The following is a 12518-nucleotide window of genomic DNA, read 5'->3' as shown; positions in this document are numbered from 1 at the left end:
TTATGGATGGCTTTGAATGTATAAAGAAGTATTTTGAAATTGATTCTAAGTTTGACAGGGAGCCAGTGAAGCTGTTGGAGGATGGGGGTGATGTGATGGAAGGAGGGGCTTCTCGTGATGATCTGGGCTGCTGAATTCTGAACAAGTTGAGGTTTATGGAGGAATTTGTGATGAACGCCGAAAAGAAGTGAATTGCAGTAGTTGATGGTGACGAGACTGAACAAGGACAGCAGTGGTGTGAGGAGTGAGAGAGGGATGGAGACGCTTGATGTTACGGAGGTGGAAATATGCGGACCGGGTAATGTTATTGATGTGGGAGTGGAAAGACAGTGAGCTGTCGAGGATGACACCCAGGCTCTTGACCTGAGGGGAAGGAGATACAGTGGAGTTATCAATTATGAGGAGAAAAATTGTCGGCTTTGCGTAGGGTGGATTTGGTACTGACGATGAGAAGTTCTGTTTTATTGCTGTTTTACTTGAGGAAGTTACTGCATAACAATCAGCAAACGCCTCTGTCTGTCTTAATCGGTGTAGATCATGGTGTCAAACTCAAGGCCCGGGGGCCAGATCCGGCCCGCCAGGTCATTTTATGTGGCCCGCGAAAGCAAATCATGCGTGTCAACTTGCTAAGATCTGTCTCGAAATGTCAAATTGTCAATTTTGCTGCCATGTTGACCCTCGCTTGAACAAACTATTATAATTGACTGATTTTGATTACTTTTTTGTGGACAAGTAATAATTTGGTGGTTTCACTGTCAAAACGGCCCTCCAAGGGAAGACGGAACTCCAAATTGGCCAGCGACTAAAATGAGTTTGACACCCCTGTTGTAGATGATCACGACGCCGGCCGGCAGTTGTCGATCGCATGCTAGCTGGGCACATCCGCCATCGTTCTTCTGGTGGGACAACAATTGTGCCAGAGTTCACAGTTTTGTTTTTTTGTTGTTTGTTTGGGTTCTGGTTTTTTTTTTTTCTGGAAGTGACCAAACGCTCCCCTTGAACTCTCCTCTCTCAAAACAACCAAATCCATTTCTCAGTGGCATGCTGAGCTGCAAAGGCACGGACCGATGTGTAGCCGCTTTAAATCGGTGTGATTAGACGGTGCGCCTCCTCGAAATTGTCAGCTGTCAACAATTTTCAAACTCAACGAAAACAATGAAAATGCTGATTAATTTTTAGCTCCCTCTATAAAGTCTTTTGCTACTTGTGTTTTTGCCGGTTGCGTGAACCGCACATTAAATGCAAGCGAATCACAACACAGGATTTCATCATCGGTGCCCGGTTTTCGTGTGAGCAATCGCGATTGGAGAAGTTGATGATGACATTCCTCAGATGAGCGAACAGGCTGATAGATGACGCCCGAGTAAATGTGTCAAAATGAGTGATCGACCGCATCAGGAAACTGTAATATAAGGAAGGATCTCGCAGTCATCCAACCACATCCACGACACCGCTCGCTCGCTCTCAGGACATTTCAGGCACACTCGCTCGAACCATTTAAGGGCGCAACTTGAGAAAAGATGAAAAATCATTATTAGCGTGCAAATAGCTGGAGCACTTTATTACTGTATGTTAGCATGCATACTGTTAGCATTTTAGCAATTTTCATCATACATTTCTTCAGTCACGCAAAGTCCGCACAGGCCGGGGTCCAGGTCTGAACACAGAACCGCTCAACCGTGAGGACTGCGAGCTCCCGCCGTGCTGCCCCAGTGTGTCGAAATGTCCTGAAAAGGCTTCTCAATCCTTTTGACCAAATGAGGCAAGTGGCTTGTGTCGGCTTTTGTCACTTTGGTGATGAAGTCATGGGGACATGTTGCGTCAATGTCATGACGAAGCTCATCGTTACAAATGAGTTGCGGAGAAACGGGAAGGAAAATGACATGAGAAAAGACGAGAAAAACATGAGCTCATGTCAACAAACCGACCAAATATTCGCAATATTTCTGTTGATCTTCATTTGAACGAATCCAAATTGAGCTGATCAGGTCATTCCTTTCGACTGATCAACAAGGCCAAGTAGATGAAAAAATAAATAAATCAAGACTTGTGATCTGGACATGTGGCATCATATCAATGTCTTTCAACAATTGGACAAAAAAAAAAAAAGGGTTGCGTAAAATGAAAGTGTGCAAGAGTGGCAAGGTTTTAAGCACACGCGCACACACCAGTGCACACATCGAAATTGCTCGGCTGAAATGATTTTGTCATGGCATTTATTAAGAATATGAATACATCTATATCTATCACGTCATCACTGTGCACTCAAGACACAATAACACACTAACCTTACCAAGGCATGGCTGAGTACAGGGTGTCCAAACTACAGCCCGGGGGTCATTTGCGGTCCGCCATCCATTTTTCAGCGGCCCGCGACATGACCAACGAAAAATTAAGACTAAAAATGAAATGTGACATGAGCTGAAAGGTTAGTCAAAAAAGGTAAAGGTGGGCAGAGTGAGAAGGGAGGCTGCGCTGTAGAACTTTTCTCTCTATTCAAGGATACAAATAAAAGATTAAAAGAATTTAGCGGGCGGCCCGGTGATCCAGTGGTTAGCGCGTCGACCTCACAGTGCAGAGGTGTCGGGTTCAATTGCAGCTCTGGCCTTCCTATGTGGAGTTTGCATGTTCTCCCCGTGCCTGCGTGGGCTTTGTTTGGGTACTCTGCTTTCCTCCCACATTCTAAAAACATGCACGGCAGGTTGATTGGGTACTCCAAAATTCTCCCTAGTGAGCACGAATGGTTGTCTGCATGTGTGCCCCTGCGATTGGCTGGCAACTGGTTCAGGGTGTTCCCCGCCTACTGCCCGAAGACAGCTGGGATCGGCTCCAGCATCCCCCGCAACCCTTGTGAGGATAAAGCGGATCGGATAAAGGATGGATGAATGGAAGGATTTATCTTCAAAAAACTGCAGTGAATAAAGATGGTTCACTTTTAAACGCAAAAATCGTTTCTTCCACAATCTCTGGCCGATTGATGAAGACGTCGCATGAATGAGCATCAAATAACCTGGTCACCTTCTTCCAGTTTTTTCTTTTTTGGGTTCCGAATGTGGCGATGGGATTCGGATTTTGTTTCGTGCAAAGCTGGATCTACTCTGTGAAATTGAAGGCGTTGGCCACCCCAAAAGCTTTCTCAGCTATTTGCCTTCACACCTTGAACAGAAAGCCGATGAAATGAACGAGACAACTCCGACACTCTCGAATTGCTGTCTTGGGCGATTTTGAAAGAGTTGGCGAATTTTCAAGTGGCCCTGTCGTCCTTTCATTTTTCTGTCGGCGGCCATCCAACAAAAAAAATGTTTGGACACTGCTGCCTTAGTATCTGCTCAAGTTAAGCCGACCGGACCTCTCCCCCAAGAACGCCAGTGGAAGAGTGCGGAATATCACCTCAGTGTACCACTTTTTAATCACGTGCAACCGATGTACATGTTCAACTGAAATTAATTTAACTCCCTTTTTTCTTTTTTTGTCAGTGTAGTTTCCCCACAAGTTACTACTCCTAAGAAATGCTGTCCTCGTCTGTTATTGTTGTCAAGTCAGATGTGAATATTTTGGAAATTCCCCCGTGGAGCCAATTGAACTTGTATAGCACGTGTTCAGTGCTTGGAGTGGGAGGGCCGTGGTCGCTGGGGGGGGGGGGGGGGGGGGGGGGGGTGGAGCCTGAGGGCAAGTGACTAAGAGTCCAAGTTGCATAAAAAGCCCCGCAAATCCAAACAAGGACACAAGAGCGGCACCGCGCCAACAAGAGGACACTCGACGGATTGCGCCTTTCAACTTGACTTTTATTTTTACCCCCCCACCACCCCCACCAACACTGACGGGCGCCGCCATGAGATCCCGCGTTTTGCTGCTGTGTCTGCTGTGGTGCTGCGGCACCGTGCGGCGAGGATGGAGCCTCCCTCTCAAGTCGCTCCGTGTCACCTTTCCGGGAGACATCATCAAAAACATGACTGATATGGAACTGGCAAAAGTGAGTAGCAGATGCTGCACGTTGTCTTCGTCAGAGAGCTTTCGCAAAGCAATCGAGCTGTGTAGGGAAGTGCAAGTGGAAACGAATCACCTGGCGCGAGGACTCGGCAATCTGGCCTTTTTCACCAAAATCTGATATCTGACTTGAATGATTTTGTTTATCCCCCTGACAGAAAAACTATACGACAAGGGCGTTCTACAAAATCTGTTTGGCTCTTTGTTTTCTCCCGCCTTTGTGGAGTTTGCGGTATACCAAAACAAATGAAAGGTTGAGCTTTTTAACAATTGAACGATAAAAGAATGAATCATCAAAGCGTCTGGCTCGGCTTCTGCTTGTGTCGGGGTAAGAGTCGGGCCGAACCCCCTCCAAGCCTCTCGCTCTTTCCTTGTGTCGGTTGTACAGGTGAGGCAAAATATTTGTCGCTCGGAGGGCGAGCCAAGTGGATTTGATGTGCAACAGGGTCAAGTAAACGTCTGGTGCTTTCCAGAGACAAGGAAATAATCATCACAAAATACAAAGAACATAAAAAGCATTACCTACAAAAAACATGCTAGCGTCACGAAAACCCATTTGAAATCAAAACAATGTCAGCAAGCTTCTGAAATCGTATTTCTGAAATATATAAGCGTGTAAAAAAAAAACAGCATCTCTTTGGCAACGTTCAGCACAATTTATTATCGATTGATAAATAGAGAGAGAGAGAGAGCATTTAATTCCCCCCAAACCTTTGTGTCATTTTTTTCAATAATGTAACTTTTTGGGGGGGGGGGGGTGTCAGGGGTGGGGGCGATTCTACAGCAGTGCCTTGAGATGAGAATTACCTGACTTGAAATTTTGGAGCTACACGATATTATTACAAAGTCACAGGCCTACATTCTTTATCCTCTGTGAAGAACGACTGACTGAGCTGACTGGATGCACGTTTGTATTATACTGCCCCCCACATACCCAAAGTGCACACCCCAGAAGGAGCGGCACCGGCAAAAACTGCTCATTTACTCTCTGTTTATACATCAGTACATTTTTTTGTATTCGAAGGCTATTCGAATCTCTTTTTTTCTCGTTCCAAAAACGTTCTTTTTTTTTTTTTAAAGAGTCATGTTTGAAAAATGTTTGTTTTTGATATAGGGTAATAGTCCAAAGAAAGTATAAAATGCTGATATCAAGTGAACATTTGGTATTGGTTGTCCCAATAAAAAATAAAAAAAGTGTCCTGCCAAATAAAGCGGGATTGATGGAAGTAATGACCCAGCCCGACCTTCCCCCGCTGTCTTGACTCCTGCACCGCATGTCCTCTCACTGCTTGAACTCATTCCCACAGAGTTACCTGACCAAGTTTGGCTACATGGAGAACCTGCAGCGCAGCGGCTTCCAGTCCATCGTGTCCACCACCAAGGCCCTGATGAAGATGCAGCAGCGGCTGGGTCTGGAAGAAACGGGCCGGCTGGACCCGCCCACCCTGGAGGCCATGAAGCAGCCGCGCTGCGGCCTTCCCGACGTGGCCAACTACAAAACCTTTGACGGGGACATCAAATGGGACCACAACGACATCACTTACAGGTGAAGCGAGGAGTCACTTGCTGCTTTGCATTGTCATGTCGCTCAAGATAAGACAAAGTACTTTGGGAGGTGCTCGGATATTCGGAATGGCAGACTTTCTCTTTCCAAATAATGACCGCTACGCAAATTCCGCTCTCGGGAGAAATGTTGGTGCCTCTGTGTCCGCACAGGATCTTGAACTACTCTCCAGACTTGGACATCTCCCTGACTGATGACGCTTTTGCGAGAGCTTTCAAGGTCTGGAGTGACGTCACCCCGCTGACCTTCACGCGTCTCTATGAAGGGACGGCGGACATCATGGTGTCCTTTGGAAAAGGCGGTACGTGCCCCCCCCCCCCCCCGCCCCCCTCCCGGGCTCCACAAACACTCGCGCACAAAGTTCAACGTTCGTGCAAAGCTCATGCATCAGTACCGTGTTTATCTTGCAATAAACCCGTGACCCGTTTTGTGTTCTGTTCTCGTTTAGTCGCAAAGCATTGTTTAGATATTTGCGATATCACGAATGCAAGAAGAAAAAAAAAATAGGCCTTCAAAAATGATTCAAAGTGGTCAAGAGAGGCTGTCATGAGTTCAAGACGCGGCGTGTGACATGTTTCCAGACCACGGAGACCCTTACCCCTTCGACGGCAAGGATGGCCTCCTGGCACACGCGTACCCCCCCGGCCAGGGGGTACAGGGAGACGCCCACTTCGATGACGATGAAAACTGGACGCTGGGAAACGGACCGGGTAGGTGACGGCTTCCCTTTTCGGCCTCGCTCTGTTGCTCTCTGGATTGAATGACACTCTCTCTCCCCCCGTCTCCAAAAAGTGTCCACGACTCGCTACGGGAACGCCGACGGTGCCCTGTGCCACTTCCCCTTCACTTTTGAGGGCAAATCCTACACGACGTGCACCACCGACGGCCGCGCGGACAACCTCCCCTGGTGCGCCACCACGGCTGATTTCGGCCGCGACAAAAAATACGGCTTCTGTCCCAGTGAACGTGAGTCTGACGGCCGACATCGCCCGATGGTTGAACGCGATCCAAGATGACGTAAAACAAAACGCGCTCCCTCCCAAACCCGCAGTTCTGTACACTTTTGGAGGGAACGCCGACGCCGCCCCCTGCGTCTTCCCGTTTGTCTTCCAAGGGAAGGAGTACAGCAAGTGCACCACGGACGGCCGCGACGACCGCAACCGCTGGTGTGCCACCACAAACAACTTCGACCAGGACAAAAAATACGGATTCTGTCCCAGTCACGGTGCGTGTCCGTTTCGGCAGACATCCCTGAAACTTGGGGAAACAAATATTTGTAAGGCCACGTCACATAGGTGTCAAACTCAGGTCCTGGAGGGCCGCTGTCCTGCATGTTTTCCAAGACTCCCTTTTGCAACACACCTGATTCAAATGATCAGATCATCAGCAACCTCTGCGCAAGCCTGACATTGAACTTGTTCATTTGAATCAGGAAATGTGGAAATGTGTGAATGAGGAATTCATTTTCCATGTCCCGGACATGGAAAATGAAGTCAGTGAAGTTATTGTCATGTGAAGGGGGGGGGCGAGCACTTGCGTTCACTGACGGCGTGTCACAGGGTTGAAAACTGAATCCGGCGCCAACGCCGAGCGAGTTCATGTGTTCAGAGGGAGAGAGAATGTGAGGAGTAGTGATGGAAAAACGAAGCTTCGTGAAGCACTTTTTGACTCCTCTCGAATGGGCTCTTCATTTAGTGCAATAGAAAATCCACTGCATCTTTAAACCAAGAGTGCCATCTAGAGGAGTCAAAAAGTGCTTCATGAAGCTTCACTTGTCCATCACCAGTGAGGAGTCTAAATTGAAGGGTTCGTAGTTTTCAAAAGGATGGCTCTACGTTAAGAATGAGCAAAAGGAGAAATGGACTTCGTTTGAACGCAGTTTTTATTTCCCAACGTCTGCTCCGCAGTACCAACGAGAACACGCTTCCTTCCGGCTACTCAAACACTTCCTGCTTTCCTTCAGCCAATCAGACGCTCTCAACATAAACATGTTTCAGAAATTATGAAAGAGGATATAATTTAGGTAACCTTAACATGAAAGACTAAACTGTAACGCTCAAACATAGAATGATAATACTTAACAATTTCACAATAGCTTACATTGGAGTGTTGTTTTGGGATTTTGTCATCTGGGGTTAGTTCTTAAATTCAGCTTGTTTGTCAGACGTTCAGAAAAAGTCAGTCGCATAGTTGTCCATCGAGAAATAGTTGCGATTCAGTCATTCAGTTTAGGCGCCGTGTAGTGCGCACAGAGCGTTTGGATGAGCGTAGCACCCACGTGCATGCACGGTTGGAATTTGGAGCGAAGCGACGTCTCAAATCCAAACTGCAATACTGCTCACTGTGCAGCAGGGGGTCTCAGAGAGCTCAAATGAATGAAACATCAAGGAATGAAACATTGGCTGATACATGAGCGACAACGTCTCACTGATTCGCGAGGCTTCACTTTGCCCGTCGCTAACCTTGGTTCGCTTCTTCCTGATGTTCGTGTCTCCACCTGAGCAGACACGGCTGTATCCGGAGGGAACTCCGAAGGGGAGCCGTGCCACTTTCCCTTCACCTTCCAGGGTCAAGTATACGACGCGTGCACCAGCGACGGGCGCGGCGACGGCAGGCTGTGGTGCGCCACCACCGCCAACTACGACGACGACAAGAAATGGGGCTTTTGTCGTGATAAAGGTGAGAAATCAAAGGATGGAGTTTAGCGCGGTGGGGTGACGCTCTCACATCTTTGAGCTCCGAATCCGCAAAGAACAAACAATCTGCACAACATATAAGAAACTTTGTTTTTCCCTGACGCTTGACCTGTTTGGTCGACAGGTTACAGCCTGTTCCTGGTGGCCGCCCACGAGTTCGGCCACGCGCTGGGGCTGGATCACTCCAACGTTCGACAGGCGCTCATGTACCCCATGTACTCCTACGTGGAGAACTTCTCCCTGCACAAAGACGACATTGCGGGCATTCAGTATCTCTACGGTAAGGCGAGCCGTACCGCCGTGCCGAAAGGTTGTCGTGTCTCTTGATTGAAATAAGATAAGATCAGGAAACCTTTTCTTTGTCTCGCAATGGAGAAATTCCCAATTTACAGCAGCAAAATTAAGAGAAAAGGGAGAAAGTAGAAGACAAAAAGTATATCAATCAATATAAATATAAGCATTTTTAAAATGGCTGAACTTGCTGTTCTTTTCAGGGCGCGGGGAAGGCCCGCATCCCACACCCCCTCGGCCCACCACCACCACCACGGTTGCCCCGAGGCCCACGACCACGACCGCCCCAACACCTGTGGACCCGACCACCAAAGATGTCTGCAAAGTCAACAAATTTGACAGCATCACCGTCATTCAAAACTATTTATATTTCTTCAGCGACGGGTAAGGCAAACAACCCGGCGGTAACGTTCGAGTCACACCACAGTCCGAAATGCTCATGAAACGCATGAAACACATCTTTGTGCGTTGATCTCATCAGATATTACTGGACGCGATCCAGCAGAGGTCAGAACGGCGATCTCAGAGGTCCGTTTCGAGTGTCCGAGCATTGGCCGGCACTGCCCACGGTCATCGACGCTGCCTTTGAAGATCCTGTCACCAGGAAACTCTACTTCTTCTCCGGTACGTCAGCTTCACGCATTCACGCGGGCCCGAAAGACAAGTCACCGCTTCCCATAGGGACCAGAAGCTGAGTTAGGGGGTTGCAACGAGGCGAGCGGGCTGCCTACTCTCGAGCCGCCTAGTTTCTGAAGAGAAAAAAGTGAGGAGCTCCGATACATGTTTCGCTCGAACCCAAATTGGCTGAAAGGCTCTGCAGACAAAAGTCAACCGCATCAAGTCAGCCAAGCAGTTTTAGCATAAGATAGCAGCCGCTATTAAAGATTGACCGATTCTGCTAATGAGTGAGCAACCCGCATGGTGGGGCAGCGCCCTGGCACCCGAGATTGACCACACCGTAGCCAACAAAAAAATGTCGCTGAAATGATCTGTTGTGAAATCATGATTTAGTCTGCGTTTACTCACAAATGTACACACTCCGTATGGAATCTGGGCCCGTCGAGTTCAAAACGAAGCTGATGTCCGAACGCTAACGGGTGGATGCACGGGTGAATCGTGTACCTTGTGCCATCTCCGGGAAGAGCGTTTCGCGGTTACGCATGTCGCTGTCAGTGAACTAACTTCGACCCTTTGGCCTTTTTAGGGCGCCAGTTCTGGGTGTACACAGGACAGAGCTTTCTGGGCCCGCGTAGCATCGAGAAGCTCGGCCTGCCTGCCAGCGTGAGGACGGTGGAAGGAGCGCTGCAGAGGGGAAGAACCAAAGTTCTGCTCTTCAGCGGGGAGAAATACTGGAGGTGAGCGCCGATTCATCGAAAACGCACGTGGGGGGCACGAACTTGAATAAGAAGAATGACCGCGCCGATATTTGCTGCCGCGTGTCAATACAGGCTCGATATGAAGACGCAGATGGTTGAAAGGGGCTACCCACGATACATCTACACTGCCTTTGGCGGCGTGCCCAGCGAGCCTCACGATGTCTTCCAGTTGAACGGTAAAATGCCGCGCCCGCCTTAAAGCGTTGAGGGGTCAATCTTGCCCAACACTACTCACTACTAACTCTGTTAGGTCAGTGAGGAAGTGCTCCTGGGAGGATTAAATGTTGCACAAAATAGAATCATCTTTATCCACTTACATTTTTTTTAAGTGTAATACCTTTACTTAAAATGTATCGAGATCCAGATGACTTTATTTCGTGCGACCCCTTGATAAAATAAAATGGGAGTAAATTGAACACCATTTTTCTCAGTGTCGTTTTATCTCCTCCTTGAAAACTCATTCAGTACCAGCCAATTCTAGACCAAGTCTGAAAAGACGTTTAAAAACCTCTTTGGGAGTGAATGAGTTCATCTAAACCAATCCAAACTCTTTTGAAATGTATTCCCGCTCCAGGCTACACCTACTTCTCCTCGGATCGCTTCTACTGGCGCATGACGCCCAGCAGGCAGGTGGACCGCGTGGGCTACGTCAAATACGACCTGCTGCCGTGCACCGACTCTTGAAGCGCGCGCGCGCGCACACTCGTTCAGGATGGGATGGCAGCGCACTTGGAACCGGGGGGGTAGCGGAAATCAGTTGCTTACGGGCGCTGCCTGATGACTTCCCGGGTTATTCGTCGGCCGGCCGTCGCTGGTGTGACACAATATTGGCCCTTAAACGCATGTAAAAGAGCGCAGCACTTGATGTGATCAGATGTGATATTATGAAAGAATAATGGCCAGCATTGGAGGCTAATTCGTTCAAGGCCGCTGGGTCCAATTCTGGTTTGAATAATTTATATATCAAATGTCTGACAGGTGCAGACTTTTAACAGTATTTGATTGTTTTGCCATCTGTAGTATTCTCCTATTGTGTGTTTTTAAAAAGTTGTCTTTCTGTTGTTGTTTTTTTTGTGGCTTTGAAGCCATTATTTGCACTGAATAACAATGCATGGCTCTTTCACTTTAAATTATTGATGTGTTGTTGTTGTTTTTTTAAACTTTCAATTCAATAAATATTCAGCTTAATACCAACTGTGTTACCTTATCTTTTCTTTACTATGTGGTTTCAGTGGGGGCGGGGGGGGGGGTTCCTATTGTCGTTTCCGTTGCTTCTTTGGGGGTGCTGTCGTATTGCATTTTCGAAGCTCAATCCATTCAATCAAAAAGTATAGAATGCATAATTGCAAGAAATGAAATTTTCAAAAAACAAATCCCAATTTAAACATTAGCAACCAACATTCTCATATTCTCATTTTCAACATTTGTGATGCAAAGATGAATGCATTTTCGAATATCCACATAGACTTGATGCCATGACTATGAAACTGGTTTTAATCTGCTTACACACTCGCTTGACATGCACGCGTTGCGTTCAACATCCATAAAAACACACGACTCTGATACACAAATCAAGTTCACCTATTTTTCTTTGACTACACTAGAAATACATTTAATGTTCGAACTGATCAACTTGATTTTTAGCAATTGATAATTTATTTACAATTATCCAGTTTGTATTGATGTTCGACACAAGGTCCCAACTTCATTGGAATGGGGTTCGTACCTTCCAACGAGTTTGAATCTACTTTTTAACTTGTCCCGAGCTACTTTGTAACTGGTTTAATCTATCTATTTATATTTCATCTAAAATGAAATACTGTTCAATTTATACTGAATAGAGCTTCATCACCTTAATACCCTGTATTTATTTCCCTCATTGATTCGTTGTTTACATCGATGACGTTGAAACAAGTTGTTTGCCACAATGCCCGCTGGGTGGCAGTATTTCAGACAGTGTGTGCGTTGGAAATGATGCCGTGCGCGTTGGGAAGTATACGTCGCGCGTGCGCTGCTCCACTCCGACCATTCCGAAACTCAGAGTGTTGTTCAAATGTGTCGTTCGGTTAGTCGGTGCCTCAAAAAAAGGAGTGCCGGAGCGATATTTAAGCGCTCCGAATGGGGACAGCGTTCAGCGATGTGTCCGAAAGTCCAGATGAAAAACGGTTCAAGCACTGGAGTTGGACTTTCCGGACACACACACAACACACAGAGTGGTGTCTTAATAAAAGACGACCGTCCAGGGGCTCGGACGTCGTGAAGAACCCACTAAGGGAGGGCGGCGGACAAAAACAACTGTCCAAAATTCCTAGAAACCCCCGATTTTGTGAATGGAATAGCTCCGGGCAGGTCCCTCACGCTGAGCGGCTGGTGCTGGAGGGGGAAATAATCATTTGTTAGTCACGATGTGTCTCGGTGACGTGAGGTGGCCGCGCAAAAGAAAACATGGACAAAGGGAAGTAAATTGAAGTTCGTCATGTTTGCATGCAGTTGACTGTAACTGCTGTCCCACTGTGTAATGTCGCCCTCTATCGGTGAAGGTCTGAGATGGCAGGCAGTTGACAACAGACGAGTTAGCGACGCGTATGGTGTGCGTGCGCTTGT

At 47.5% G+C, this 12518-nt stretch overlaps 1 protein-coding gene across 1 annotated transcript; it reads left to right on the top strand.

Annotated features, from left to right (window-relative positions):
- The first annotated feature begins 3716 nt into the window (after positions 1–3716).
- On the top strand, positions 3717–11108 carry mmp9 (matrix metallopeptidase 9). The gene is made up of 13 exons (XM_086113184.1): positions 3717–3973; positions 5295–5533; positions 5704–5852; positions 6133–6261; positions 6344–6517; positions 6603–6776; positions 8057–8230; positions 8372–8527; positions 8742–8922; positions 9020–9162; positions 9743–9893; positions 9987–10090; positions 10489–11108. Exons 1-13 carry the CDS (start codon positions 3833–3835, stop codon positions 10596–10598), a joined length of 2025 nt encoding a protein of 674 aa, XP_085969310.1. The 5' UTR covers positions 3717–3832; the 3' UTR covers positions 10599–11108.
- The last annotated feature ends 1410 nt before the right edge of the window (positions 11109–12518 follow it).

Source organism: Hippocampus guttulatus, chromosome 1 (genome assembly GCF_054856545.1).
Source record: "Hippocampus guttulatus isolate MCC_2025c chromosome 1, RoL_Hgut_1.0, whole genome shotgun sequence".
Lineage (NCBI taxonomy): Eukaryota > Metazoa > Chordata > Actinopteri > Syngnathiformes > Syngnathidae > Hippocampus > Hippocampus guttulatus.
The sequence above is the reverse complement of the archived record's forward strand: the minus strand, read 5'-3'. Positions and strand labels throughout refer to the sequence as shown.